General features: G+C 40.9%; 1 protein-coding gene across 3 annotated transcripts; it reads left to right on the top strand.

The window, feature by feature from the left end:
* Positions 1–533: 533 nt before the first annotated feature.
* Positions 534–24,982, top strand: ccar1 (cell division cycle and apoptosis regulator 1). 3 transcript variants are annotated; one of them, XM_056291692.1, is made up of 26 exons: positions 534–576; positions 1,222–1,389; positions 1,761–1,936; positions 2,038–2,136; positions 4,610–4,642; positions 5,299–5,495; positions 6,879–7,005; positions 7,765–7,866; positions 9,130–9,322; positions 9,506–9,650; positions 9,793–9,948; positions 10,108–10,333; positions 11,970–12,083; positions 12,434–12,600; positions 13,443–13,653; positions 14,831–14,914; positions 16,469–16,657; positions 17,187–17,378; positions 17,493–17,705; positions 17,793–17,922; positions 18,205–18,296; positions 18,377–18,517; positions 18,817–18,937; positions 21,621–21,803; positions 23,581–23,786; positions 23,890–24,982. In XM_056291692.1, the coding sequence occupies exons 2-26, from the start codon at positions 1,278–1,280 to the stop codon at positions 23,968–23,970; spliced, it is 3,690 nt and encodes a 1,229-aa protein (XP_056147667.1). In that variant the 5' UTR covers positions 534–576; positions 1,222–1,277; the 3' UTR covers positions 23,971–24,982. The 3 variants fall into 3 exon arrangements, with proteins under 3 accessions (XP_056147667.1, XP_056147666.1, XP_056147668.1); XM_056291691.1 differs by having other exon boundaries at positions 7,762–7,866; XM_056291693.1 differs by lacking the exons at positions 534–576; positions 1,222–1,389; positions 1,761–1,936; positions 2,038–2,136 and adding an exon at positions 2,556–2,605 and having other exon boundaries at positions 7,762–7,866.
* The last annotated feature ends 426 nt before the right edge of the window (positions 24,983–25,408 follow it).

The raw sequence follows: 25,408 nt of genomic DNA, 5'->3' as shown, positions 1-25,408 counted from the left end.
TCTCTCTCTCTCTCTCTCTCTCTCTCTCTCTCTCTCTCTCTCTCTCTCTCTCTCTCTCTCTCTCTCTCTCTCTCTCTCTCTCTCTCGCACTGCCTGTCTGTCTGTCTGTCTGTCTGTCTGTCTGTCTCTCGCTCGCTCCCTCCATCTCTCTAATTGATTTCTCAGCTCATGGTGGCTGGATCCCATCCAGAGGACATAGTATTCAGATCACACTGTGTTTCTGGATGCTTTTCATATCTGCTTTTAAAGATACAACTTGTATTTCCGGACTCGTCTTTTAGTGCCGTCTTCTGTGACCAAAAGATAAAAGTTGCATTGAAACAAAGGTGCCCTGTGATGGCCTGGTGGCCTGTCCAGGGTGTCTCCCCGCCTCCTGCCCAATGAACTGCTGGGATAGGCTCCAGCATCCCCGCGACCCTGAGAGCAGGATAAGCGGTTTGGATAATGGATGGATGGATGTCAAGGGGGTTGAATACTTTTGCAAGACACTGTATTACCGGAACAGCTGTTAACGCATGCGCAGTAGATGTAGAAATCCGCCGGTCCGTAGGACAGTCAAGTCAATTTTACAGTGTGGTAAGGAGCGAGGACATTAATTTTATTAAACATTTTTTTCTTAAATACTTACGTAGATTTCATATATTAAATTGCGTAACTTGTAGTGTGAATTGGAGTGTTTCTCTTATGCTGTCAAAACATTCGCTGTAGAGAATCAACTGGCGATTAGCTGGCTAGTGAACGTTAGCCAGGGCCTCGTTGTTTATAACAAAACCCAGCACGAGCGATCATCGTGCTAATTGAGCTATATGCTAACGCGCGTCCATCTGGCAAAAACCACTCGTTAGCTTTTTACTAATTTTCCGCCGCGGGTAATGTCTGATAAAAGGAACACAATACCTTGCTTGTCAGGTAATTATGCGTTGCCAAGAGGTAAAGGATATCATATATTTATCGAAATGTTAAAGCTACCCATGTCAACGTGATAATACCTGGGTACTAGGTTAGCTGGCTTTTGTTAGCCAAGGATTAACCGTGTGGTCTATGGAAAGGACGACCGTTATCTTGCTAGCCAGCGACATCCATGCTAGTGACATTAGCCTACTGGTGCAGACTTGTCAGTGTTAACTGAAGTGAAGTTAGCATGTTGCACTGCCATTTAGCTAGTCGAGGTTGCCTTGTCAGCAGTTTTTAACGGACTGCTTGATGTTGTTTCGTCTAAAGGACAGACCTCGATCTGCTGCTGTGCGGAGACTCCTCTCACTTAGCCTGGGTGAGTCATGGCCCAGTTCGGGGGACAGAAGAACCCGCCGTGGGCAACACAGTTCGCTGCTACAGCGGTATCCCAGCCAGGCCACTCAGGGCAGTCTCTTGATCTCAGCAGTCTTCACTGTAAGTATCGTACATCACAAGGACTGTGACAATTCGTTTATCTCAAATGATGTTAAAAAATAAAATGTGACTACGTGGTCCTGGACACGTGCATACTATCAAATTTTTAAAGATATATAAAATGTCTTAGTCCAATCAAATTCATAAGGCAATACGGTCAGAAGATTCTCTTTTTTTTAATCATCAGAATTAGGCAAGGTACAAACCACTGTGTGCACATTGATTACTGTGTAATTAATATTTGCCTGTGCAGTCCTTTTCCTATGGACCCCTATTTATACTCTTTAATGTGAAACTTTTGAAATGGTAGTTCATTGGGATGAGCTTCCCACCTCTCCCTCCCTCCTGTGCCTTGTTCCTCCTCTCTACAGCTCTTGGAGTACAGCAGCCATCTCTCCTGGGTGCATCTCCCTCCATGTATTCCCAACAGTCTGCCTTGGCTGCAGCCTCTCTCAGCAACCAGTCTGCTGCCAACTACCAGCTGTCTCAGCAGACTGCAGCCTTGCAGCACCAAGCTGCAGCAGCAGCCGCTGCAGCGCTTCAGCAGGTCAGTGACTGATTTGCTCCCAAATACAGTTGAAGATCTACACTCCCACTGAGTCACATCTAAAACTGACCAAATTACAATCTCTTGTGTTTTATACTCAGTCTCAGATCAACACAGCCCTCCAGCAGTATCAGCAACAGCAACAGCAACAACCTCCACAGCAGCCTCCTCAACAGCAACTATACAATGTACCTCACCAGGTGAAACAAATTACCTTTTCTCTGTTGCAATAATATGCACCATTTTCAACACTGGCAAAGTGCACACTGCTCATGTTGTCCTTCCTGACATATTTCCACTAGATATGCCTAGGTACAATACTGCTACATGTTTTTGTAGGTTAAGGACCTTATTTATGGTGGATAGATTAAAAACAAATCTCTAATACTTATAACAGGAAGGAAGTAATTCTAATAGATTTCATACTCAGTAGGGGTGTAACGGTACATGTATTCGTACCGAAAATATTCAGTATGGGTCTTTCAGTTCAGCACACGTGTACCAAATGAATGCAGCATTGTTTTAACCACTGCACGTGCGGAACTTTTGTGTGTGTGGAATTTAATTTAAAACTCTGAGTTTCCCCCCTAGCAACATTCGCGAAGGGCCGGATGTTGTATGTTCAGCAACCCACTAAGCATGCACGCGCACGCCACAGAGAGATTGCAGGTAATTTAGCACAGTGCAGCCTTGTAGTTATGATAAACTGTTAGTGCCTGCTGATCTACCCTTTCTGCATACAACATAGGCAAGTTAATTTTTCGGGGGGGGGGGGGGGGCATGAAAATACAATGAAAATCAGTACAAGCTGGGACTGTGTAGTCCTAATGTGAAGCTGAAAGCTGCTAATGTGAGTACAATTACAGTACAGCTCAAGTACAGTTAATTTTCTAAATGCTGCACCTTAATGGATATTTATTTTGTTATATTTTTTATTTATTTGAGAGAATTTGTTGCACAGCCCTAATGTGAAGTTGAAAGCTGCTAATTTGAATACAAGTACAATACAATTCAAGTACAGTTAACTTTCTAAATGCTGCACCTTAATGTATGTTCATTTTATTATATTTGTGAGAATATTTATTTTGATTTACCTTAAAATTAGTAGGTTGCAACATTGACACTGTTTTTTTATTTGTTTAAGAAAGACAGAGCCATAGTTTATTCAGTAAACAAACCACTGTTAAATAAAAAAAGAAGCAATTTTATGGTTTGCCCCCCCCCCCCCGCTATACTGAAAACATACTGGACCATGACTTCAAAACTGAGGTATCTATTGAACAGTTATTGTGTACCGTTACACCCCTTAAATACTCAGTAGAAAAAATTGATTTAACTCTATCAAGGTAGAGTGCATGCATAGTAAAGCAAGAGTTCTCTTGCAATCTGAATGTTATATCAAAACATGACAGAAATAGGCTCTTGTTTAGATTTATGTTAAGTTGGTAGTTGATATATTTTATAGTTGATGAATTCTCAATTTCTGGTCAAATATGGATCAATTGGCTTTTACGAATGGACCCATAAAACCTAAATTCAAAGAATGGTGAGAATTTTGTGATTAAATTTCACTCAGGTCAAGATAATTTTTTCAAAAATGTAGATACATATTGAGCACAGCAAATTTTTTGCCCATAGTTCTGTTGAGTGCATGCACTAGCAGCTTTTACATTAACACATAAAAAAATATTTAGACAGGTAATTTTTGAAAGTGCTACAAAATTTCTCCCTTTAACAGAAATTATGTAAAGTCATTTAATTATAGTTTTTTAAGCTTGTCATCTGTAATATATAATTTGCTTGCTTGAAATTGTGTAGCGCCAATTGAAAATGATATGCCTTTCTGCAGAGCAATTATTTGTCTAGATTCAGTAACTGATGCCATTAGATATTAATGGAAAAAAGTACTTTTCAACAGGAGAGAGTAAATCAAAAGGAGAGAGTAAATAGTTTATTTTCAAAAAGTAGATTTTGTGTCAAATTTCTATTTAAGTATGGTAGCTTAACTTGATAAGATGTCAGATAAATGTCTTGCAATATTTGACATTATTTCCCCTTTGGAAAAAATCACCAGTTACATGAATTTCTGTTTATTAAACCACTGAAAAATTACAAAACAATGTACATGGGCACAAAATGCTTTATTCCTAAAATTGGTGTTGCTCTAATTTTGGGAAACATCTGAAATACCTGCATGATTATTTGGGTCCTGAAGCTTTAGTCTGTGCCATAGCTCCTTAAGAATTGTGTTGTGCTAGCAAAATATCTGAAATACCTGGCATGTTTCCAGATCCTCTCAATTTCATGGAGTGCTGTGAATGGGTCTGCTCATCTTACTCTATTTTAAAATGTCCTGCTTCTTGAGTCATATGTGTTTTACTTAGAGTAAAATTCCCCTCCACTTTTTCAAATTGTAGATGAATGCTGGGTTCCCTCACCACAGTTCTGTGGAGAAAACCAAGCCAATGTGTTTTAATGGTCATTTGACTGCATAAATGATAGTGGGCATATAAAGCAAACTTTTATGAGCTCCATCATAAATGCACAGACTTCTTTGATGTCTCTATTCACTGCAATCCCTAAGTGTGAGACGTGATATGGGCATTTACAAAAATCTCAACCCAAGAATCAAACGATTAGCTTAATTAAGCTCTCGTTATTCTCTCCCCTCAGCTTCCGCAGCCTCAGCAGGCATTGATCTCACAGGTAAGCAAAGGCATTAATTAATGTCTTATTTTCTGTTTGTTGGTGTGGAGAGGTTGATTTCACACCAGATGATGATGCATCGGTAACACAATGATGTTAAGACACTGGTCTTCACATCAGTTGATCACTAAATGTTTTCAAGTTATTGAAAACAAATGACTGCTTTCAAAGTTTTTAAGTCCCACCTTATATTTACTGCCATTCCCAATAATACACTTCAGATGACCGCCACTATCATAACCTCTATCTTATAAGCATGGTAAATGAACTAAGATTGCAGTAGCTAACCTGCCTTTGAACAGATGCAAGTTGGGCTGTTAATGGTTCCTTTACAAAATTGAAGTTGTTGTCTTCCACTAAATTTAATCCGATGAAGGCACTTAAGAAGATTGGATTGGGGTTTGAGGACTGGAATAAAAAAATACATATACCCTGTAGTCTGAGTCAGTTTTACATTGTCCACCACACATTTTCACCATTTCCTCTTCTTTTAGCTTTCCCTGTTTACTAATGGTGCATGATCTGTTGTATTTTGCATCAAAGCTGCTCTGTTACTCTTATTAGGGTGTGTAAGAGGAAGTAGAGACGGTTTAAGTACTAACTGGTGGATCATTGTGTCATTAATAGTCAGTTCCTTCCCTCTCCTCTCTACTCAGCCCCCTGTCGCCTTGCCTACCAGTCTGAGCCTGTCCAACCCTCAGCAGACTGCCCAGATCACCGTGTCCTACCCGACACCACGCTCCAGCCACCAGCAGCAGACGCAGCCTCAGAAGCAGCGAGTATTCACAGGCGTTGTCAACAAACTGCATGACACATTTGGCTTTGTGGACGAGGATGTCTTTTTTCAGTTGAGGTGAAAGAAGGAAGACAAACATTTATTACCTTCAATCTCTGTGCTTATTGTATTTGATGTTTTTAGAAAAGGATGGATTCCATCCAACCATCCTTTTCTAAAAAAACATTGCTTCTTTGGGATGAGATATTGATTAAAATTTTGTTAGTGTAAAAGAGTAACATGACCCAGCACATTTCAGGTACCCTTATTGCATACTTAAAAACTTTTGATCTAGTGTCACAAATAGTTTTGTAGTCTTTAAATAATCATACATTAAGAGTAGGGCTGTGCGATATGACCAAAATTTTATATCCCAGTATAGGTAATTTCATAACCAGATAATGATTCATATCACGATATAGCACATTTTCTGTAAATTGAATTAATGAATAGTTTCTGGTCTGTGCGCCCCCCCAGCGTGTGCACACGCTGCTTGTGTGTGTGGAGGGGCAGCCCCGCCCTTGCTGAACCACACAGCAGAGGAGAGTAGTGTGACCATAAATGACAGCAAAAGGCAGTAGAAACTCTCACTGAGCTGAAAAATAAGTGCACATAAATTAGGTAAATAACATAAATAAACATAGTCTCTACTGCGTTTTGCTGTTATTTATGGTTACATCAGTTTCTCGTCAGCTCTTCTCTGCTATGTTTCACCGCGGGCGGGGCTCAACCCCTGTACACGAAGAGCTCAGCAGAGCGGAGGAGAGACAGACAGCTGTGGGGAGTTGGAGAGTTGACGACAACTACACTAGTTATGTTATTGTAAGTGCAATAAAAGCCTGAAGTAAAAAAAGTCAGTAAGACATTTATTAATCCACACAAAAGATGGATAGACTCCAAATGACAAAAAATATTGCCGTAAAGAGTGTGATTTGCGATCACAAAATAAACAATAGCGCATAATATGATAGATGTTTTTCTATCGTCGTATGATTTATATCGTCATATCTCACAGACCTAATAGAGAGGGATCTTAAGTTCATTGTGTTTATATAACTGATAAGTGCAGGATGTCAGTTACAACACTGTAGTCAAAATGACAACATCTTGAGAATCAACATGCTTAGTTTGTTCTAAATTGCATCAAGTTAAGGTATTAAACATATGATGTGGTGAATCTAATTCCCAGAATCTGTTGCTGGTTGTAATAATTTGAGATGTTAATAACTTTATATAGTAGCCTGGCATAATTCTTATCATTTTGGAGCCTTATGTCCCTGCATTTTGTAATTTCACAGGACATAAACTGGATTTATTTGGCGAGTTTAAATTCCGACACTGTCATTCATTCACCTTTCACATGAAAACTGATCGGCACAAAACAAGGAGTAGCTCTATGTTTTCTTGGTTGTGGTTTAGCATTCTGTTTTAATGTGTGAATATTTGTTCATGTCTTGTCAGTGCTGTGAAGGGGAAGACTCCTCAGGTGGGCGACAGAGTCCTAGTGGAAGCCGTGTACAACCCCAACATGCCCTTCAAGTGGAATGCACAGCGCATCCAGACCTTACCTCAGTTAGCCAACCAGTCGGTGAGAACACTGCTCCAAAATAGTGTTTTGAGTTACCTAAGAACAAGAGAGGGGTTTTAGGGGTATACAAAATATAACCTGCTCTTTTTTTATTCTTACTTTAAATGCCATTACTTTGGGTAGATTTACAACAGTCACCTAATGTCAATAATTTCTCAACATTCAGCCTCAGCTTTGAGTGCTAAAATACTAAACACTACTAATAAAGGAAAACAAACATCCTTATGGTTGTATTTATGGCTTAACCAATATATTATCGTACAGGCAACTAAATAAGGGGTACCATTTAAGATAAGAGGTGGTATCCCATGTGGATAGTGGTCCCATTTTAATAATTGTCTTCACTTTTCTAGCCTTAAAAAATGGAGAGGAACTGCTGTCCCGTCACCACGTCTATTGACCTTTGGAGACTCCAGTAGTTGCTTCATCCTGTTTTTCCTTAAATTTATAGCAAGTTTTACAACTGAGTCATAGTAAATCATTCTGTAAACATGGTGGAAAAGTTGCTGATTTAATGTTGTCTTGTCCAAAGCCATCTCTGAGCTAGAGGCAATGGGGATGAAATCCAACTGTAATACCTTTAAAATCCCCTATAAGACAGATTTGCAATGTAAAATTAGACATTAAAACTTAAACTTTAGCTCTCTGGAGTCCTGATGTGTTTTGATAATGGGTGTGTTATCACACTGTATGTTATCCCTGAGTACCTCTGTGTGTCTTTTTATTGATTTTTGTGTTCTCAATCCCTCCTAACAGCAGCAGCAGCCTCAGGCTTCCCCACAGCTGGGCAGCTTTTACAATGAGCCCGGGATGCAGCTGCGCTACTCAGACATGCACTCCACTGTGGACAACAGACAAAATGTAACCCCCTTGCCCTGGCCCTCACACCTGTCATTTGGGGTTCTACCCCATTTTCCCTTCTTTCTTTCTTTTTGCCCCCCCTCCCCTCTGTTTTGGTTACCGCTAACCATAGTCACATCTGTTCTCAGTTAATTCCAGTTTTGGTTTGCTGTTGTAGCCAACGCAGATAGAGCCACCTTTTTATGTAGTATTTTGTTGGAGCTGTAACATTAGAATGTTATTTATAGGGAACATTCGTTTGTGTTACAGAGAGAGGCAAATTTGAGTAGTTTATGACTAGGTTGCGACTTTCAGGTTTCTTTCTTTGAAGTGATGGATAATTACATTGTAGCTTGTTAGCTTTTCACTCTGAAACACAAATTAATGTTGCCTGATATTTTTCCTTCTGTTTCAGAGGGTTTTGTTTTACATTTGGCTTCATAATAATTTGGAAATTGGTATATTTCTCTACAGGGGACATTGCAGTGAATTTAGGTGATTTAGAAAGGTGCTATCCATAAGATGGCCTGTTGATCAGATTTTAACAGATACAAGAGACAATGCACATCTAATGTGTAGAAATGCTCTTCTATGAGCAAACTGTTTAATAGTTTTCAAATGATATTTACAGAGATGGAGTTGGTTGACAGGATGGTACCTTAGGGAATGCACCTTTTTAAATGTACCCCCCACACACACACACATTTTAATCCTTACCTTTTTTATCTTGGTAAAAAAAAACTGCCTTTTTTCCACCCAAACACTTCTCACCTCAAAAATGTGTCTAAAGTTTTTTTTTCCCCCTTCAAAAACAGGTTTAAAAGCAGGACAGTTACTTTTGGCAGATTTCTTAGTTATTCCTGTAGTTATTCTGTTTTAAGATAATGACTGTGTTCTTTCCTGCTGAGATAGTGCATGTTAAACCACCTCCTGTCTATGTTGATGTTTTTGTTTGTCTCGGAGACAGTCTTGCTGTTTGGAACTGGGTATTCTTTGATTGGACAACATATTGAGATACTGCTGATCAGGCTACTTTTCTTATTTGCTCACTCAAACAGTTACTCAAACAGTTTTCTTATCTCGTTTGTTTCATACAGCCAGTACTACAAAACTGAAATGTTGTACGGTTCAGTGTTATAGGTACACATGGAGCCACAATCTAATTATCGTATTTGTTGTCGAGACATCACACACAGGAATCATTTGATTCACATCTGTCATTTTGCTTCTTTAAAGGTTTGCTTATTGTAGCCCTCTGTCTGTATCTTTTTTGTTGTTCTCCAGAGTCAACCTCAGGCTCCTAATATGATGAAGCCAGCCCCTACCATGCTGCAGTCCTTGCCTCCCCCCACCACCTTCAGCGTTCCAGCCCAAGGTCCTCCTCCCCCCCTGCTACAGGCCCAGCTTTCTGCTGCCTCTCTGGCCCCACTCCTCCAGAATCCTCCTCAGCCCCTGCTGCCACAGCCTCCACCCAAAGGTAAACAGTACTCTTGTCATGAGATGACAAGGCATTCCAAATAGTCAGGAGCCAACCTGAGTCTCCCTCCAACTGTTTTGGGAATTTTTTTTTTCTTTTTGGAAAATTATTTCATAGTCTGAGTTTGTAGTATGAAGAGTGCTGGACTTAGCAGGTATTTTGTGTTATGTCCTATGAATTTAGACGTGTTTTCTGGGGGTCTGCTCCAGCCCCCGGTGAGAATGATGCCTCAGCCTCAGCCGGTCCGACGCATTGAACCCCCTCCTCGCTTCCCAAATCGTAGTGACAGAGGCCCTGAGCTGATCCTCAGGACTAAAGATGAACGCAGGTAAGGAGACAAGATAAAGTGGATAAATTACTGTAAATATGTGTTGCAAAGTGAACCAAAATATGAGCGGTGTATTTGGCTTCTTTTGCTGTAAGTGTCTGCCAGTAGTTAATTTTCTATGCTTTTGAATGACATTCTCTAGCCGCGAGAGAGAGCGTGAGCGCAGGCGATCAAGAGAGCGCTCACCCACTCGCAAACGTTCCAGAGACCGCTCCCCAAGGCGGGAGCGCTCCCCAAGGCGGCCTCGCAGGGTGGTTCCCCGCTACACTGTCCAATTCTCCAAGTTCAGCCTAGATGGGTGGGTAGACTAGTCATGGTATTCAATTGGATCATTTTAGACACATGCAATGTTAAGCATTATCTTCCAGGAACTGTCTGGTTTGTTAGTCAGTAATACTTAAGTTTGTCAATGGACATTACATATAAGTATTCACCTGAAGCTCTGTTGTCTCTCCAGTTCCAACTGTGACATGATGGAGTTGAGGAGGCGGTACCAGAGCCTTTACATCCCCAGCGACTTCTTTGATGCTGTCTTCACTTGGGTTGATGCTTTCCCACTGTCACGCCCTTTCCAGTTCGGTAACTACTGTAATTTCCACATCTTACACAAGGAGGTGGATCCCCTGGTCAAGAACTGTGCGGTGCTGGACCCACCTGATGCCAACCACACCTATAGCGCCAAGGTGAGAGAGGTTCCCAAGCACATGTGCATGTGGCATACATGTCCTTGGCATTTATTTAGCTGAAATAGTCTAATACAAGCAAGAAACATTATACTATGAAAATAAATATCCTGGTATGGTTGCTAACATCAACATATACACTCACCGGCCACTTTATTAGGCACACCTGTCCAACTGCTCGTTAATGCAAATTTCTAATCAGCCAATCACATGGCAGCAACTCAATGCATTTAGGCATGTAGACATGGTCAAGACGATCTGCTGCAGTTCAAACCGAGCATCAGAATGGGGAAGAAAGATGATTTAAGTGACCTTGAACGTGGCATGGTTGTTGGTGCCAGACGGGCTGGTCTGAGTATTTCAGAAACTGCTGATCTACTGGGATTTTCACGCACAACCATCTCTAGGGTTTACAGAGAATGGGCCGAAAAAGAGAAAATATCCAGTGAGCGGCAGTTCTGTGGGCGAAAATGCCTTGTTGATGCCAGAGGTCAGAGGAGAATGGCCAGACTGGTTCGAGCTGATAGAAAGGCAACAGTAACTCAAATAACCACTCATTACAACCGAGGTATGCAGAAGAGCATCTCTGAACCCACAACACGTCGAACCTTGAGGCAGATGGGCTACAGCAGCAGAAGACCACACCGGGTGCCACTCCTGTCAGCTAAGAACAGGAAACTGAGGCTACAATTCGCACAGGCTCACCAAAATTAGACAATAGAAGATTGGAAAAACATTGCCTGGTCTGATGAGTCTCGATTTCTGCTGCGACATTCGGATGGTAGGGTCAGAATTTGGCGTCAACAACATGAAAGCATGGATCCATCCTGCCTTGTATCAACGGTTCAGGCTGGTGGTGGTGGTGTAATGGTGTGGGGGATATTTTCTTGGCACACTTTGGGCCCCTTAGTACCAATTGAGCATCGTGTCAACGCCACAGCCTACCTGAGTATTGTTGCTGTCCATGTCCATCCCTTTATGACCACAGTGTTCCCATCTTCTGATGGCTACTTCCAGCAGGATAACGCGCCATGTCATAAAGCTCGAATCATCTCAGACTGGTTTCTTGAACATGACAATGAGTTCACTGTACTCAAATGGCCTCCACAGTCACCAGATCTCAATCCAATAGAGCACCTTTGGGATGTGGTGGACCGGGAGATTCGCATCATGGATGTGCAGCCGACAAATCTGCAGCAACTGCGTGATGCTATCATGTCAATATGGACCAAATTCTCTGAGGAATGTTTCCAGTACCTTGTTGAATCTATGCCACGAAGGATTAAGGCAGTTCTGAAGGCAAAAGGGGGTCCAACCCGGTACTAGCAAGGTGTACCTAATAAAGTGGCCAGTGAGTGTACATGACAGCTGTCAATGATAAATTATAGAGTACTCAAAAAGAACCATTCTAAAACCTGGAAGTGGAGATAGAATGTCCCCAGGAACAAACAAGATATTCTGCAAGAAATGGTGTGAAACACTCTGTTTAGCTGTTGTTCTTTTACAATAGTTTGACGACACGATAATTGTTGTCCACACCACTTAGTATCTGAAAAGCCTCGATTGCCCATCCAAACTTACGCATGTAAAGTTAGCTGTAACCACTTAATCCCAATTTCTGTTGTGCTTATTTTAGGTGATGCTGCTTGCCAACCCCAGCATAGAGGAGCTCTATCATAAGTCATGTGCTCTAGCAGAGGATCCCCAGGAGGTCAGGGACTCCTTCCAACACCCTGCTAGACTCATTAAGGTACACTACACAAATGCAATCCATAAAAATACACCAAAATATTTTGAATGAAGAGGCAATCCATTAATGAGCTAACAGTGATGTCAAATTCCTATTCCATTGCTGAACATTTTGCTGTGTTTGAAAGTAATTCTTCTGATGTTGGCTCTCCTATATCTAGCATTCTGGCCCTCCCAATTTATTTTTTGTTTAATTTGGTAGAATTATTTGAGCTCACTCTTGACCAATGTATGCCTGTTTTTCTTATTCTGCTAATTTTTTTCCCTCTGTCCTCATCCCTTGGTCATAACATTACAGGCCATTTCTGTCTAACCCCACTGCTCTGCCATCTGTTTGATTCTGTCCTACAGTTTTTGGTGGGGATGAGAGGTAAAGATGAGGCCATGGCCATCGGTGGTCACTGGTCTCCCTCTCTGGATGGCGCAGACCCAGAGAACGACCCCTCAGTCCTTATAAAGACAGCCATACGCTGTTGCAAGGCACTCACAGGCATAGACCTTAGTCTATGCACTCAGTGGTAAGTACCAGTCCTCTCCTCATCACTTATATTTTTCCCTTTTCTGTTGAAACCAGTTATGCCTGTGACACTAAAAGCCCACAACCAGAATTTGCAGTATGCTGCATGGTTTAATTACCTTGACAATGTATCTTATCATGTTAAACACATTGGCTTTTTTATATTTCTTTCTAAATGATTATAATTTTGTATAGATTTAATTTGCTACTTGAATTTTTTTTGTGCAATGTCTTTTTTGTTGCCTTTGTGTGCTTTTGTCCTGTCTAAGTATACAAACAAACACACACACACACATGCACACACACGCGGTTGTGTTGTAAGAAGGAATGCATTGACTCTGTGGCTGGATGAGCAGTAGCCTGGACCAGAAGACACCACCATTACTCTCTGTTGTTTGACTTTTTTTTTCTATGATCTGTTGTTAAATATCTTGCATATTTAACTTGCTTTCACTGAGTCCCGTTGATTCTGTCTCTTCTCTCACATCCCCTTTCTAGTGGGATATGTAATTGTATCCTTGCTTTAACAGTACTGACTGATATTTAGCTGAAGGTGGGGAATAATAAGGGTAGGCATGGGGATATGAGGTATTTATGTCATTGTCCATCATTGTTTTGAAAATGACTGCCCTAACCTGTGACAACTGCTGGAGAGCTGCAGACGAGTCCTCATAAATTTATGCCGTGTTTTTGGAAAGGTCACTAATGACATATGGTATCATTCAGCAACCTGAGGGGTGGGACTAGCTGTATGTGGGGATGGGAGGCTTGCCCCCCTTTTTTTTTCTTTGTATGTCCTCACGAGAATGTTTCTTTCCAATGCGCCTTCTTCCTTTGCGACAGGTATCGTTTTGCAGAGATTCGCTATCATCGGCCGGAGGAGACTCACAAGGGGCGGACAGTCCCCGCACATGTGGAGACAGTGGTTTTGTTTCTCCCGGATGTTTGGCATTGTCTTCCTACCCGCTCAGAGTGGGAGGGGCTGTCGCGGCGACTGCGGGAGCAGCTGGTTGAGAAGCTGTCGGCCGAGCGAAAGGAGGCGGATGGAGAACAGGCACTGAACCGCTAATCCCTCTCTTCTCATTTCCGCTTCTCACAGGAAGGCACAGGAATTACAAAACAAACCCCAGACACACATTAAACACAAAAGTACACACCACCATTCATGCACACCAACACAACCACAGGCAGATAATTGTATCACAAGAACCCCTCCCCAGGCTTCTTCTGTTTACTCCTCCACCTTTCCCCTCCTCCTGTGTTCCAATTCCTACATCCCTCCATCTGCACCCTCCATCTTCCCTCACATCCAGAAGACACATACAGTGGAAGGAGTGAGACTAGGTTGTATTATAAAGACACCATCGCAACTGATGAAACGGCTTCCAGCTCATTAAAATTAACTTAACTGGGTGTCAATCTGGGTAATAACCATTTGAATTAATCCTGGCATTTCACCAGTAACCAAACTTATGAATTGGGTTGTTTGCATGTGGACTCAAGAATTGGCTTAAATGGTATAATTTCATTCTATGTTTGTAACCAGTGGTGATTCTCAACATTTGGCTGGAATCTGCAGATTCAATTGCTGTTTCATAATGTGTTCCTTCTAGAACTGTGTCCTTTTTATATGATCTTTCACATCAATTTGATATCGGCTGACTCCGACAAGAGAAGCTCCCTTAAGTCCTGTTTCTTGTCTGTTCTTGTTTTTCGATTATATACTCTTGATTTGGAAAATATGTAGGTTCTTCCAGGGCAGTTGGTTGGACAGAAGGACAGATGTCTTCTATGTGACATAGGTCCATAAAACCATAAATGGCAAGACCCAGTACCCCAGTTGTAAACCACACTAGGGCCACCCTATTCACACTCCGTTTGGAGACCAGCTTCAATTCACCTGATGTACCCACACACCTTTTGGACACACGTGTCATTGATTTTTATCTTTTTTGTGTTCCACAGAACTGCATTGATTGGCCGCTGGGGGGCATTTCCGTGGGTTTATTAATAAGGGCTAGAGAGCTTCCCTGTGTACCCTTCAGTAGCAATGGACTTAAACACAGTCGAGAGCTCACTAGGACGAGACTATGAAAGACAGATGTGACCTTGCTTCTTGCACGGATCAACTTTGTTTTCACAATCTGAACCAGGCCAGTTGTAGTGTGCTGATTGTTTGCTCTCCTATCTCTTCCTCCTCTCTCTATTATCTGAATAATTTCCTTTTAAAGGATGAAGAGGAGAAGGATGATGATGAATCAAAGGAAGTCACCACCCCCACTCACTGGGCTAAGCTTGATCCAAAGTCAATGAAGGTACGGTTCATGGAGTTGATTCCTCCAGAGGTATTGCATTAGAGGAATTCTCACAGAAGTCATGTGATTTGTATTTTTCAGCTGTCCAGCTGATGATTGCTGGACAGCTGATGATTGCTTATGGCATGAAACAGGCTTGTACTGTCTCATAAAGAATTAACTTGAATCACTGGATTTTATACATATATATATATATATCAACACAGATGCAGGAAAAAAAAGTTTTAATGCATAGCAGTACAGGCCTGTTTCGTGCGTCGCGCACTCATCAGATGAGTGCATGATGCACGAAACAGTTGCATATTCTGGTTGCAACATGCAACCAGAGAGTTGCATGTTGATATTCCGCTCCTCATTAGTTGAGCACTTACAACACCATTGACGGTTTCGGAAAAAAACACTATATATATATATATATATATATATATATATATATATATATATATATATAAATTTTATTCCAAGCTGTTACGTGTTGGCAGTTTTTGTAGACTTACGTAATATTGAAACATAATTTCTCTGGAATTTGTTAAAGGTAAATAAGAGTATTTTGATTCTGCATTTTGATATTTAGGCATTAATTGCAGGGACAATCCCAATGTATTTTTTCTAGGAATTCTCCATTTATCTGTGATGGACTGACGTTAGATTTATGTTTAGCAGATGCTTTTATTCAGAATGACTTACAAGATTCAACAATTGGCAAATTGGAGTGTTAACAGCTGGCATTATACATTGGTGCACAGTAATCACATCATAGTCAAGAGTGCATTTAATGTAAGTGCACCTTAGAGCATGATGAGGTGGGTAATAGAAGAATCAAAGTAAGTGGTAAATAAATGGTAAATGGACTGCATTTATATACCGCTTTTCTAATCTACCGACCACTCAAAGTGCTTTACAATGAATGCCTCACAATCACCCATTCATACGCTGATGGTGGAGGCTGCCAAGCAAGGCCCCAACCTGCTTATCAGGAGCAGTTAAGGCGTTCGGTGTCTTGCTCAAGGACACTTCAACACGCTCTCTGCATGAGCTGGGGATCGAACCAGCAACCTTCTGATTACTAGACAACCCACTCTCCCTCCTGAGCCATGCTTGCTCCAAAGTACAAAGTAGATGTATATTGCCACAAGTAAAGAAAACAGGCAAGTCATGCTGTCCAGTGCAAGTAGAACAGGGCTCAAGAGTAGACATTATTAGTAATGGTGTTTCAAGTACAGGTACAATAGTAAAATCCAGTGCCTATTCATAGCAAAATGCCACCAGAGACCATATTAGGATTAAGATAGGCCTTCAAAAGGAATGTCTTTAGGCCTTTCTGGAAGTAAGGATTCAAGTATGTAGTTCTGGTGGAGACTGGGAGTTCACTCCACCATTGTGGGGTCAGGTAAGAGAAAAGTTTGGACCTAGAGCTTTTCACTTTTTTTTTTTTGGAGGTGACAGATAGTAGCCCACCAGAGGTAGAAAAAAGAGGTCTATGAAGACCTTTTTATTTTGTTTTTGATTTGAGGCTCTTTTAAAGTAATTCTCTCCTTTTCCTTCATATTCCAGGTGAGTGACCTGCGGAAGGAGCTGGACTGTCGTTCTTTGAGTTCTAAGGGGTTAAAGTCGCAGCTTATCGCCCGTCTTACCAAGCAGCTGAAGGTGGAGGAGCAGGTGGAGGAGGCAAAGGAGCCAGAGAAACCAGAGAGTAAAGCTGCTGAGGAGGAGGAGCCACTTCGTATAGAGGAAGACCGAGAGGTACAGCAAGGTTTAGTTCTCCAATAACGTGGGTTTCTGTTTTATGAGTTCAGGACAGAATAATGTAAGAGGCGTTGAAAAAGCAAACAAAGCAATTGAGCCCCTATCCATAAGATTTTGGAATGACATGACTTGGGCTGTCCAATTTTTTTTCAGAATGATCCTTGAAAGTCAACTTACTCAGTTTGCTTTTGCAGTTTTTTCTTGATCTGCCTTTGTATGGTTCATTTTTGTTTCCAGCCTTGAATTTAACCGTCTCCTCTTGCTATCAATCTTCTTTTTTTTAACTCCTTGTAATTGTAATTGCCTTATAATTAAATGGTCATACGTAAAGATGATTATTGAGGTGAAGGGGTATTTCAATTAAATCACTTAATGATTTTTCGATTGCTATAGCATGTCAAAGAGTTTGATTGCTTGTTGGCTGTTTGTTAGTCTGTATTACTGAACCATTTTAAAGCACTGGGGGTTGCCCAAACTATGATTTATGATGATGTTGATCTCAAATGTTCATATCTGTCCCTGGTAGGAGGAGGATAAAAGGAGGCAGGAGGAGCTTGAACGCCAGCGGAGAGAAAGACGTTACGTTCTTCCAGAAGAGCCCACTATCCTCGTACACCCCAACTGGGCTGCAAAAAATGGCAAGTTTGACTGCAGTGTCATGTCCCTGAGTGTGCTGCTAGACTACAGGCTGGAGGATAACAAGGAGCACTCCTTTGAGGTGAGACATTGCTGTCACAGAGTTTGTTTGGTAAATAGCTATCCCATTTAATGAAGTCTTTTTTTCGCCTAGATTAGATTTGTCAATACTTTTGCCGCTTTTCCATCTTCCCAGGTTTCCTTGTTTGCCGAGCTGTTTAATGAGATGCTACAGCGGGACTTTGGCTATCGCATATATAAAGCCCTTGCTACTTTTCCTACCAAGGATGAGAAGAAGGAGAAGAAAGCTAAGAAGGAAACCGACAAGCGTGAAATAAAGCGAGAAAAGGATGACGACTACGATGAACCGGCTTCAAAGAAGACCAAAGAAGAGGACGAAAAGAAGAAGGTAAACCTGCTGCCCTACCTACTGCTTCTGAGCTGTTAAAACCTCTCTGTGTGTATGTTGATGTTGATATTCATTGTCCTTCATCAGGATGATGAAAAGGCTGTGAACAAGGAGGAGTCTCATGATGATGAGGACAATGAGGATGACGGCAGCACAACAAACGCTGAAGAATATGACCCAATGGAGGCTGAAGATGCAGATGTTGATGATGACAATGGTACTGGTGTATATAACGTCTGTTGTTTCCTAAACGAGGTGTATCCGAGAATTTCTTTCTAAATTATGTGATCTGTTGTGAGAAACCATGCACCACACTGAACAAGTGATGAATAATATTTCCACAATATCTGAGGCTTCCAATCAAAAATTACAAAAATAATAAAAATTACCTTTTTATTTCCCTTAAATGCACTTTCATTGTTTGACATCTGACCCTGTGATTCTGCTTTAACCTTTGTCCCTCTCCCCTGTCTCTGTCTTCTCAATCTGTGTTTCTCAGATAAGGATGATGACGACTCCAATGACAGAGACAGAAAAGATGACCGCAAGAATGACAGAAAATCTTCCAGAGAGAGGTCGTCCAAGGACAAGGTTTGTTTCATTGTCCTGATTGAACATTTGACTGATACTGGTTCAGGATAAAGTTTAAATACTCTGGTTGTTTGGGTTAGGAGAAGAAGCAGATGGTCACATACAACAGGGAGCTGCTGATGGCCTTCATCTACTTTGACCAGAGCCACTGTGGTTATTTGTTGGAGAGAGACCTGGAGGAGATCATGTACACGCTAGGCTTGCACCTGTCTCGGGCTCAGGTAAAGACATACACATGCACACACACACTCTTAATTCATTCACTAACTTATGCATTCTCTGCTACCTGCTGTTCAGCATATGTTTTTTTCAGTGCTTTTTGGTCAGTATGGGTGAGACTTGGTTGGTGCATTTTAGTTAGGGAGCTTTCAGTTAATTTTCTTTTTTTTTCTTTTTTTCTTTTTTTTTTAGTGCCATCAGAGAATGTCCATAGTCAAAGTATCATGCAGGTCTTGCTAGAGCGCATTATAAAAGTCACACAATGCAGTTCACCTATCAGGTATTTTTCTCTTGATTCCAGGTAAAGAAGCTATTGAATAAACCAGCGGTCAGAGAGTCTTGTTATTATCGTAAACTGACCGACAGGGGAAAAGATGAGGCTGTTGCTGCCTACAGTGATTCCCAGCTGGAAAACCTACTAGGTGAGCCCACCCTAGATAATGTTCTCAACTTTTTGTCTATTCGCAATGTCCTGTAATGGTAAACTGAACTGGGTGACAGCGAGTTCCAACCAGTGTTCATTTTGTTGAGGAAATCTGACAGAATTTTTGACAGTCGCCTTTTTCCATAACATTACATCATTGTTTTTGTTTACAGAGGTAAATTTTGATTTGGTTATCATGTCATTGATGGATATTCTCCATCATAGTACTTGTCAACAAAAGTTAAAAAAACTGGTTACAGGTAGACTGAGTTGGATTTTCCTAAAAATCAGTGTGTAGACTCAAAAATAGTCCCTCTCAATCCTTCCGCAGAGACCCTGTTCTCTGCCTGTATTTTCGGCTGACGCAAATGTCGCTGACTGACTGAGCGTTCATGTTTGACACCATTGGGCTGCTGGATCAGGTGACCGACAATCAATCAATCAATCAAGCTGCATTTTATATAATGCTTTTCTAGCTGCAACAGCCACTCAAAGTGCTTTACAAATAATACAAACACTAAACTTCAAATCACAATTACTGAAGGTTAGCTGTGGAGTGCCCCAGGACTCAGTGTTGGGACATCATCACTGAAGTTACTCGATTGGTCGGCCAAGTGCCGAGAGGCTTGAGGGAGAGTGCACAGTTAAAGCACCCCAAATAACAATCACTGACTAAACACACACTGGTGAAATCACACAAGGATTGTGCAGCTTTTGCAGCTGCTAAACCTGCACAAATAAGACAAAAAGAAACCATGGAATTTTCAGAGCACCTGTAAAGGGTGAAATGTGCCACTAACTGCTCTGCCAAGCAAATAGCGCCTCGGTGTACCAATGCTATTTGCACGTATTTAAATAAGGCAACATTTGGTGCAAAATTGGCCCCTTTCTGTGCAAGTGAACCTCACTGCAAAAAAAAAAAATCATATTCACAAACACCAGCGCTAATGGCCACACACAGTTACAATGGAAATTATTAGCATCTTCAGAGAGTTGGTTGTAACTGAAGCGCATTTATGTCACACCCAGACTTTCAGTGATCATGGCAGCAGTGATTGTAGCCAGGTGAGGCATTATCATGGCAGGCGTGCTTGTGAGCAGATATTTCAAAGGAGAATATCACTTTTTGATTTAACTAAGACTGAAATCATTCGCAGATACAGGTTGCCAGGTCTAACAATTCTTGCTACACCTGATGACATCAAGGATGACATTGAACCTGCCTACTGTGTTCTTGGCGCAAAGCCACCATTTATACTTTTCCACATGGATAATTGTAATCAGACGCAAAACAAGGGCTAATTGCACTCAGCTCCCAAACTTTATGGGCATATTTGTGCTGTAATATCATTAATGCAATATCTTTTGTGAACCGGACCTTGAGACAGGGCAGATAGCGGTTGCAAGTGATGCACAATTCATGGTCCTATCATTGGCCGTAATCAATTCTTTGTGAATTCGCCTGTCAATACAGAGTGAGTCTTAGAAAAACGAGAGACATCTGCAGATAGAAACAAATTAATGAGGAGGAGGAGTTAACAGATAATTAGAATAGATGTAGTTACAATTAAGTTCTCTTTCAAATCAAACTTCCCAAGTGGAAAGTATTGTTCTTGAGCTTTATTTATAACTTTTTTTTCTTTCTTTTTTTTAACTCGAACGTAGCTTATGAACATAGCAAGCAGGTGCCAGATCGAGATCATAAGCATGTACCCAAGAGAAGCTACGACAGTGTCGGACACAGCGGCAAAAAGACACAAATATAGCGACGTGAAACACCAAGTAGACAAAGCTTGTTCCAAATGAGTGTGAATCTGGGGTTGGCGTTCACCCGCTGGCGAGCACTGGAGAGGATAGGAATGAAGAGCAATGTGGAGTTGACCTATACAGTGGGATATGATCTGGCAACTACAGTCAGGAGGTGTGTGCTTCTGGTGTCTTTGAGCCGGGAAGGAGGGGCCAACTTTTGAGTGTTGTGTTTACAAGCCGTTTACAAACCAACAAATCCTACTCATTCTACCTTTAACTATGTCAATTAAAAACAGTTTGGTGATGTCCATTTCCTTTTTTCCAAGTACAGGTTGAAATCAAAGGTGAATTTTTATATTGTTATTGAAAAAAAGGTTAAAATTTGTTGACATGGTTTTCCTCAACGAAGTTGAAACCTTTTCTAATAGTTAGACCGTCAAGTAAATTTGAGTTCTTCTGCTCAGTCCTAGTATAAACTGTCTTGCTGAAGTGTTTTTGACACCAAAGTTATATCTGCCCTCTCATTCTGAGTTGCCCAGAATAAGGAGACACGCTAAATGATCCAAATGTAAATAGACATACAATTGAGCGCACCATTAATTCTTCACTAAATATTACATAAATTGGAGCAAACTAACTGACTATATGATTACTCTTGACTGTCTGGATCTCTTGACTGTCTAGATCTAGTACACATGGCCATTAATGGTCACGGCAATTTGCATATGAAACCGATGGCTGGTTTCGGTTGTTATGCAACTGCCAGCTTCAGTCATTGTGCAATTGTGCTGTTTATAAGGTTAGGGATACCTGCAGTCAGCTGAGACTGACAGTGCCCCCTAGATGAGTGATGAAACATTTCTCCTACTAAACTTCCTGTCCAGATGAACTGATTCAACTTTTTGAGACTGTCTAAATCTGTTCCCTCATAGGTAACAGAGGGTTGCTTTCAGCCTCAAAGGCTCGTGCTCAGTCTGAAGCCAGTGAGACTGGGAATCTGATAGTCTACAACGGAGCAATGGTGGACATAGGTAGTATGATGCAGAAGCTGGACAAGAGTGAGAAAGCAAGAGAAGAGATTGAACAGAAGCTCATGGTGCAGGATGCCAAAATGGGTACGTGCAACCTGAAATCATGTTGTGAAATCTATGTCAAGGGTTGTTTTTTTTTTTTTTAGGGGTTGCTCAAACTGCAAGCTACACTCTGTGTCGGTAGCCCGTCAGGGCAGTGATCTGACTCAATTTGAGCTTTGCAAGAAAGTTGCCCAGTCTCTCCACTTTGCATCCCTTCTCATGGAATTGCTGCTGCAGTGTGGACTGGTACATTGTTAGAAGTTAGTATTCAGTAGCCACACTGAAAGCAAGAGTTAAGTCCAATGGCTAATTTGTAGGTCTTGAAAGCTGCAGCTAGCTATTAAAGATAGCAAAATACATTGCAGAAGTTAAGTTAGTAATTGTAGTCAGACAGCATTGTCTGGTTGTCTGTAGAAAGTCCTTTATTTGGTCACATATAAGCATTTTCAGTATTAGTAAGCAAACAAAGATCTTTTTCCTCAAATGTTGATAGGAGTAGACAAAGAACAGAAGACTGTTTAAAATGTGTGGGAATTAAAGACTAACATGAAGATTTGTGTTTGCTAATGGTTTGCTGTATGATATTGACATCCTTGCAGGTGTAGCATGAGGAAGCGTTTTTAAAACAAAAGTGGAATCACCCAGGGGATATGGTACAGTGGCCAGATTTTGTTTCATAGCCTTATGGGTGGCAGTGTACTTAAGGGTACACTTTATCTTTCTCTTTCAAATAAGGCTGTCAACAGGAAGTGTCTGTTAGAGTGGACAGCATATATTTGCATCAAAAGCATAAAGGCTACAAGTGAGTAGTTGGTGTTTCGCGTCTTGCTTCATGACAGTATACGGGCCACCAATATATATAGGCAGCTATCCCTTGTAGGTGTTACATGTGGAATCTTTGCAAGAACCTGATTTCCCTCTGCCATATTTTTCACCATGTGCATCTCTTGAGGAATTTGTAGTTGATGCTAAACTGACTTGAGGTACTGGGGAGGAACTATAAAATCAATAAAAGTATGCTTGAGCTTAATTCAAAGGACAATGCATCAAATAGGAAATCAGTGAATTAAAATTTTGTTCATTTCAACATGTGTTTAGATTTGTTTGTTCCCCCCCCCCCCAATAATGGAGCCTTCGAGTAAATATTGCTCAATAAATATAGTACAAGATTTTTAGAAAATTACTCTTAAGGACTCTAAATGATTATTAAGTTTAATAGAGTGGCTTTAAATGTGCTGTATATGAGATTTAGAACATTAATATAGCAGCAAACAACTATTTGCTATGTAAAGAGACAGTGGAGTAATGGCGTCCAGAGCAGAAAATGAAGTCTCACTCCCTGTGTGTGTGTTGTAATAAGAGCTTCTGTCTTTGTTTTGGAAGCCAGTCCAGCCGCGTGTTCATGTTAGTGAATGTGAGGTAGCTAGCGTTACCAGAATAACTAGCAAGCTAATGATTATGTTACAGGGATGTATGTCACTTGGCACTTGTAGCAGCTCCTTACCAAGCTGAAAATGTTACTAATTTTAATAAAATCAGTCAATACTGTAAAAATCCATATTCCAACCAACGAAATAGCCAAGGTCAGGAAAGGGCCAAATAGCCAAGAACGTGTGTATGTGTGTGTATGTGGAGGGGGGGCGGTTAGTTTTGGTCTGAGATGCTGCTGCTGAATATTATATACAGCACCTTTTAAAGGAGTTGTTGTTACTTGTTGACTGGTTCTTGATGTTCATGGTGCTACGGAGGGGACGGAGGCATCACTGGGCCTCATTGACCGTCATCCTTCATCTAAATTTGAGTTGTTACCTTATTTCAGAGGACGATGCCAAAATCGTTGCCCAGTTGGAGCAGGCCAACAAGACGCTGTCCATAGAGCTGGAGGAGGTGAAGAACACCCTGAGCCAGACTCAAGTGACTCTGGAGGCCACAGAGGAGCACAAGACAAGCTACCACAACCAGCTCCACAAGACAGCCAACACTCTGAGTGCCACTGTCAAAGACCTGCTGGCGGTCCTGAAAAAGGTGCCGTGGTTTTAAAAGTCAGGTTGCTGTTCTTTCACATTGTATTCTTTACCAATTTGGTTTCTTCAAACTCACATAAAATTTTGTTTTCTTTACTTCTTAGGATCCTGTGTCAGAGGAACCCTCTGATTTGGTTAGTGGCGATCATACGCAGACATCCCAAACGAATGGTGCTGACGAGTGAATGACAACTACAAGTTAATCAAATCTGTGATGAAACCTGTAAATATGCTTTAAGCGGTATAATTTGACGAATTTTTGTTTGGACCTATTGTTATTTTCTCAAGAACGTGTAGATTTTATCCATTTTAGTTCTGTAGTTTGTTTGGCCTCATGATTTCAGTTCAGCACACAGATTGGTTTGTGTGGTACTTTTTTTTCCTACATTGGGATACATTCTAATTGAAGTGCTGAAAAGCTTATTTTCATAGTTTCGGTTTCACTTGCTAATGACTACTTTATTTTCTTTGCGTTGTCCTATTGGTTTGGTCATTGAGCACCACATGTAGATTTATGCCAGTATTTGAGTTGTAATTAACAAGTGGGTTTTTTTTTCTAATTAGCAATAACAATGTAATTTATGTGTGAGAGTTCAGAAGAAATATATTTAAAAGAAATCCAAACTAATTTTTAAGGGTTTTTTGTTTTTGTTTTTACCCGGGGTGGGAAGGGGTTGTCTAATGTCAGACTTAATTTCTTTGTCAGCATGTTGCTCATCCACACCCTTATTTTAAACGACAGCTGTGTACAATAAACACATTGTTAATTTTGTAGTTCTTCTATTTGGCTTGTTTAACCAGCTTCCACTCTCCTTGAAGACACATGGCTATGCATGATTCTTCCTGTGACGAACCTCAACGTCATGTGGACCTTTGCTAGAACATGACTACTGTGATGCAAGTCATGTGGTCCATATTCTACTCTTAGATTAGGGAGCATTTGTCCTCTTGTCTGTTGAAACGTGAACCAAACGATAAGCTGAATGAATGTCTCTAATGCTGAAGGACTCTACTGCAAATAACAACATAGTTGTTTGATATCAGTTCCTGAATTCTGTGCATTAGCTGTTTTGGGATGTTCTGGGAAAGAGACAACATTAAATTGAGACCCAAAGCAGCCAATTTTATTTTTCTATCGACAATGGATTTTATTGGATGTCTTGTGCAAAATTAAAGTGGCTCAATTTAAAACTTAAATGTGTCATCTCAGACTTTGCTTTTTTTGCATTTGTAGCATTTGTATGATTGATTTGTGTGACCATCTATTTGTGTGATTAAAAAAAAAGGCAACTCCATAGATTGTGCTGCCTGATTCACCAGTAGGGGGCAACAATGTAACAAAAGCGTGTCTGAATTAAGAAAACGTGGCAGGTGAACTTTTATTCAAAAAAAGTTAATAAACTCCAAGCTAACTATTAAGAGAGAATGATATACGCTATAGTTAGAAACCTTAATTAAACTTTTTAATCAGACATCTTCATCCACGTCTTCATCCAAGACTTCACAAAATTCAGCCAGATGTTATTTCGGAGGCATTGCGCAGAACATCAAACAGAACGATGAGGCAGATCATTTAGAGGGCTGGGGACAGGGGCAGAAAGTCAGAATCACCCCTTCAGCCCA

Source organism: Lampris incognitus, chromosome 13 (genome assembly GCF_029633865.1).
Source record: "Lampris incognitus isolate fLamInc1 chromosome 13, fLamInc1.hap2, whole genome shotgun sequence".
NCBI classification, from domain to species: domain Eukaryota; kingdom Metazoa; phylum Chordata; class Actinopteri; order Lampriformes; family Lampridae; genus Lampris; species Lampris incognitus.
Note: the sequence above shows the minus strand (reverse complement) of the source record. Positions and strands in the feature narration are given on the sequence as shown.

Bases quoted from the DNA above. Each gene is read 5' to 3' on its own strand.
- ccar1 (XM_056291691.1), top strand. From the start codon at position 1,278: ATGGCCCAGTTCGGGGGACAGAAGAACCCGCCGTGGGCAACACAGTTC. The intron at 2,137-4,609 runs GTGAAACAAATT...CTCTCCCCTCAG, and splicing joins TATACAATGTACCTCACCAG to CTTCCGCAGCCTCAGCAGGC. The intron at 17,923-18,204 runs GTACTGGTGTAT...TGTGTTTCTCAG, and splicing joins AGATGTTGATGATGACAATG to ATAAGGATGATGACGACTCC.